General features: G+C 44.6%; 1 protein-coding gene across 1 annotated transcript; it reads left to right on the top strand.

The window, feature by feature from the left end:
• The first annotated feature begins 355 nt into the window (after nt 1-355).
• LOC119368909 (probable indole-3-pyruvate monooxygenase YUCCA10) lies at nt 356-2007 on the top strand. The gene is made up of 5 exons (XM_037634021.1): nt 356-530; nt 852-967; nt 1289-1522; nt 1610-1732; nt 1828-2007. Exons 1-5 carry the CDS (start codon nt 356-358, stop codon nt 2005-2007), a joined length of 828 nt encoding a protein of 275 aa, XP_037489918.1.
• Nucleotides 2008-5661: the final 3654 nt, after the last annotated feature.

Below are 5661 nucleotides of genomic sequence, written 5' to 3'. Positions count from 1 at the left end.
AATGGAAAGAAATTCTGAAGAGATTTTAGTCTAAACATATCCGAAGACGGTTGATAAGTTTCCAAAAAAACAACCGTTCAAGAGTGTGTTTCCTGCCTATTTTGTGCCCCTATAATGTATCAGGACATGTTTTCACACCAGCGGTTCAATATGTAGATGGAATACTAGTACACACCAGGATAAGGGATCAATAAACCTTTACCTTTTTCATTCCTCATTGTAAATAGATTGACACATGAAACATACCTGTATATATATGCCCACATATGCATCCAAAGATTCATTGAGCAAACAAGCAAACACACCAGCCTAGCATTGCACCCATCCCACAACTTTGTCAACTCTTCTCTTTGAAATGGAGAATGTTGTAGTGTTGATTGTTGGCGCTGGGCCAGCAGGCCTTGCAACAGCAGCATGCCTTAGCCAATTCTTAATTCCCTATGTCATTGTCGATCGTGAAAGTTGCAGCGCGTCGCTTTGGCGCAACCGCGCCTACGATCGCCTCAAGCTGCATCTTGCAAAGGAGTTCTGTGAGTTGCCACACATGTCATACCCACTAGATGTGCCAACATACATACCAAAAACCTTGTTTGTGAAGTACTTGGATAACTATGTTGAGCGTTTCAATATTCGACCCAAGTATCTCACTAGTGTGGAGACATCCACATTTGACAATGACGGAAAATGTTGGTCCATCGTGGCACATGACATGGCAAAGAGCACACTAGTCAGGTTCACAACAAAGTTTCTTGTCGTTGCAAGTGGTGAGAATAGTGCAGAGAATATTCCAATGATCCCCGGATTGCGGAGTTTTCCGGGTGATGTCATCCACTCCTCAAGCTACAAGTCAGGCAAGAGCTACTCTGACATGAATGTATTGGTCGTTGGATCTGGCAACTCTGGAATGGAAATTGCTTATGACCTTGCGGCTCATGGTGCCAATACTTCAATCGTTATACGAAGCCCGGTATGTACACGCACTATATATTATTTTTTGACCTAGAAACACTAGAGGATCCCCCCACCTCCACCCTACGGGCAATATATATTTTCAATGGTTACGGGCAATTTCTTAATATAGTCACCACTAGAAGGATGCAATTTTTCAAAGTTATTACTGGAAAGTATTTCATGGTATAGAGCGATAGACTATTTTATAACATGCACAAACAACTAAACAATTAGACGAACTACACAGAAAAAATAACTCTTGAAAGAAGATGATTCTATGAAATTTTATTTTATGATGCAAGCTTCAAAAGAGATGTGACATGTTTTGTGGTTGCAGATTCATGTAATGACAAAGGAATTAATCCGGTTGGGGATGAGACTTGCTCTCCGTCTCCCATTGAATCTAGTGGATAACCTCCTTGTGATGGCGGCAAATTTCATATTTGGTGATCTATCGAGGTATGGCATCAGAAGGCCAAAAGTGGGTCCAATGATCCTCAAGTCAGAGACCGGCCGATCCACTGTTATTGATGTTGGCACTGTTGGGTTAATCAAAAAAGGTATCATCAAAGTAAGTATATCCTTGACATGACATAAATTTCATAACAGATGTTGTCCTCATATGCCAAGTTGTCAATATTCTATTCATCTCGTACAGGTACAGGGGAGCATTAGTGAGATCATGGACGATATAGTTGTATTTCAGTGCGGTAAAAAGATATCATTTGACGCGATTGTTTTTGCAACTGGATACAAAAGCACAGCAAATATATGGCTCAAGGTAACAACATTGATGCTTGAATATGTCTGAGTTTGTTTTCTTGGTGCAACAATTGTTAAATCTGCTAACAAGCTTTATGTTGTTTTTTATCCCAGAATGGTGAGAGCATGTTAAATGGCAATGGACTGCCCATAAAAGAATATCCGAATCATTGGAAAGGTGAAAATGGGCTCTACTGTGCTGGGTTAGGAAGGAGAGGATTGGCTGGTATTGCAACAGATGCCAAGAATATCGCCAATGACATCATATCAGTGATAGGCGCTATGTCTGGGTAAATTATCAAATCGGTGAATGCGTCTTCGACAATGTGATGCCTTTCATCACCGGGCTCCTCAACAAGATCAAGGATGAGATATGATGCTGGTCTAAGGCAGGGGCACAAGGCCTGCGGGTTGTTCTGCACCAATTCTGGGATGTCCACTGAGTTGTATGATGTACTGTAAAACCAACCTCCTAGGAGGACTGTAACTTTTCCCCATCCTTTCAATGCAATGAAACGCAAAGGTCTTTTGCATTTTCTCGATTGTTTTTATCTTTTACATGTAGTTTACAAGGGCTAGTGTGCTAGACGGTTGATTCTTTGAGAAATCTATCCACTGTCACCTGTCTATCTATCTTCATCTATCCTAGATAGAATTAGATTTTTGTTTATTTCAAGGTTCATGTGCGAGGGAGTAAGCATTACTTTTATAATATAATCAAGGGCTTTATACTCACATGGTGCAAAGAGTTTTGTATTTTTTTTGTTGAACAGTTACCTCGGAGGGCCGTGGGCGAGGCTGTTGTCACAGTCCTCGGAGGTGCGTTGATTTTCCATTAGCTCTTAAAACCTGCAACTAGATTTGTTAGTTTGACTCTTCTCTGAAATCTTGGGAGTTACTCTTAACCTGATAGCAGATTTTCTATTATGTTTTAAATGACAATGAAGTGTCAATCTCTGTATCTGTTTAAACCACTGTTCTCTGAATAAATGTTTGAGCACTGCGTGTGCACTATGTTTTCCGAATGAATGAAATGTGCACCCTTCTCTATTAATTGTGTGCCTATTTAGTTTTTGAGGATGGTGAGTGACAAGTGCAGATAGTGATGATTTTTTGTTGAGGCTGTGACTTGTGCCTGTTTGATTTTGCATGTGGTAGATACATGTACACGGGTGAGCATATTTTGTTCAGTTAGTGAAAGAAACTCTCCTCCATTCTCCTTTTTTAATTAATAAAACAGATGTTCATGGAAGCATCATCACCCTCCTCCTGGCGCCCTCCTTGACCCTCCTCTGTAACAATGAGGTTGATTTCTCCATAGAGTTTTTGGCTCAATTTTTTTCTTCAGTGCATGTAGTTTGTGCTTTTCATGACTAAAGTTGCTGAAGATATTGTGTGCGCGCCTCCGGCTGCTGGTGTTGAAGAAAAATTGATGCCCATGTGTGTGCTCAAGGCTGCACTTGATATAATTCTTATTCGGATCATGACTGAATTTTCAGTGCAGAACTTTTTCCATGTTGACTTGGGAGTTTTTGAGCTCTTTCTCATTGGCGTGGTTTCAATTATTCTGACTCATCGTGTACCCTGCTGCAATGTTTCCCCCATGAATGTTGCAATTTGTTGCCCAGATTGTGCTGACCGTACGATAGTTGTGTATTAAAATGAGAAGAAATAAGAATCATTTTGTTTATTTCCTAAGATATTGGTTCTGCTTTCTAAGAAGAAGAACTGAAATTACTAAGTTGTGCTCAGTGTTCTACTACCACCGCTTCTATTAGCCTTTTTTTTGGGTGCTGCAACCTGTACCGATTACTTAAAGGAAAAATAAATCTAACCACATTAGCTAAACTGGACGCAGATCATTGCAATCAGGAAAACTTCTATGTAAACTTTGAACAGATTACATGTCAAAGGACGTATCAGGTATGGCAACAATAAGAGGTGCAATAATCTGACCATTCTAAGAAGCATGCTGCGTGCCTCTTAGGCCAACTCCACCGCGCGACCCCAAACGGACGTCCGTTTTGTCCGGTTTCGGTCCGTTTGGGTAGGGGTTTGGGGTCGTGTCCGGGCCTGTCCTGGGATGCGGTGGCCGTGCGCCCAGCGCGCGGCCGCATCCATTTGCCCCATCCTGTCCGTGAGGGCCAAAAATGCCTAAATTTGCATCAAACTACTTCCAACCCAAATGTTTGTCTGAAAATTAAAATAGTTTTACAACCCAATTGAAATTGTCTTAAATAAAATAGTTTTACAACCAAATCGAAATTGTCTTGACTGAACATAAATTGGACCAATACATCTATTGGTTGCCAATGTGATCCCACACATGCTCAACCAAGTCATTTTGAAGATTCAAATGAGTGTGCCAATCCCGCATCTCATGGTGGAATTGGACAAACTGTTCAAATGTGGCCGGGTCTTGGTGCAGGGGCTCAATATTTTCACCTTGATAATCAAATCCTTGGTCGAATATACTCTCATCACGCTCATCCTCGACGATCATGTTGTGCATGATCACACAAGCAGTCATCACCTCCCAAAGCTTCCTTTCATCCCATGACAGTGCAGGGTTTCGAACGATACCCCACCGGGATTGAAGCACACCGAAAGCACGTTCCACATCCTTTCTAACACTCTCTTGCATTTGGGCAAATCTTTTTCTCTTCTCACCTTGGGGTTTCGAGATTGTCTTCACAAAAGTTGACCAATGAGGATATATACCATCTGCTAGATAGTATCCTTTGTTGTACTGGTGGCCGTTGATCTCAAAGTTGACAGGTGGGGAGTTTCCTTCTGCAAGTCTCGCGAAGACTGGAGAACGTTGCAGCACGTTGATATCATTGTGAGAACCTGCCATACCGAAGAAAGAATGCCATATCCAAAGATCTTGCGATGCCACCGCTTCTAATATGACAGTGCACCCGTTAACATGCCCCTTGTACTGGCCTTGCCAAGCAAATGAACTGTTCTTCCACTCCCAATGCATACAATCAATGCTGCCAAGCATGCCTGGAAAGCCTCTAGCTGCATTGGTCGCCAACAATCTCTCTGTATCAGCGGCAGTTGGCTGCCTCAAGTACTCTGGGCCAAACACCTCGATCACAGCCTGGCAAAACTTGTACATTGACATCAGACATGTTATCTCACTCATACGCACATACTCGTCCACCAGATCGCCTGGGATATCATATGCAAGCATGCGGATGGCCGCGGTGCATTTCTGGTAAGAGGAGAATCCAAGCTTGCCAAGGGCATCCTCTTGCACTCGAAGTATGGGTCATGAGCAACCACTCCCTCTCGGATACGATTGAACACATGCCTTGCCATACGAAAACGGCGACGAAATTTATCCGGCTTGAAGAGCGGGGTGTTGGCAAAGTAATCGGCATAGAGCAGGGCGTGGCCTCTCTCCCTGTTGCGGTTCAGGTTGGGAGCCTTGCCAGGGAGTGACCCCCTGTACCGAGGAAGCTGCCGTTGAATATGGTCGTTCACGACCAGTGCAGCCACCACAAGTTCTTCATCATCCGACGACGAATCGTCCGATGAACAAAGGAAGTGATGAAAGAAAAACTCGTCTTCACTGTCCATACCTTTGTTGGCAAAAGGTCGAACACCTTGCGGTCGCGGTGGCGAAGCGGCCGCGATGATCACCTCGACGTAGCAGGGGTGGTTGCCGGCCGGCTACTGGCCGCTCTGGAGCTCTCGTCGGAATCTGCCTCGGCCGCCGTGGTCCGTCGCCGGCAGTCGTGTCCCCTCCGGCACCGGCAAGGACGGCGACGGCCAAAACTATGGCGAAAGCGCGGGCGTGGCGGCGGCCATGTCCAGACGTGGTTTGTTACGGACGGCGGGGGGGCTGCGCGGTGAGGAGGCGGCCGGAGAATACGGCGGCGCCGGCAGCGGGGCGGCGCGGGGAGAGAGGGTGAAGCGTTGGGGAGCGGAGGGACTGCT

The sequence above is a fragment of the Triticum dicoccoides genome, chromosome 2B (assembly GCF_002162155.2).
Source record: "Triticum dicoccoides isolate Atlit2015 ecotype Zavitan chromosome 2B, WEW_v2.0, whole genome shotgun sequence".
NCBI classification, from domain to species: Eukaryota; Viridiplantae; Streptophyta; class Magnoliopsida; order Poales; family Poaceae; genus Triticum; species Triticum dicoccoides.
This window is presented reverse-complemented; position numbering and strand designations above follow the sequence as displayed.

Excerpts from the sequence above, each read along its gene's own strand:
- LOC119368909 (XM_037634021.1), top strand. The coding sequence starts at position 356 with ATGGAGAATGTTGTAGTGTTGATTGTTGGCGCTGGGCCAGCAGGCCTT. Across the intron at positions 1,523-1,609 it reads TCAAAAAAGGTATCATCAAA|GTACAGGGGAGCATTAGTGA; the intron begins GTAAGTATATCC and ends CATCTCGTACAG. Across the intron at positions 1,733-1,827 it reads CAGCAAATATATGGCTCAAG|AATGGTGAGAGCATGTTAAA; the intron begins GTAACAACATTG and ends TTTTTATCCCAG.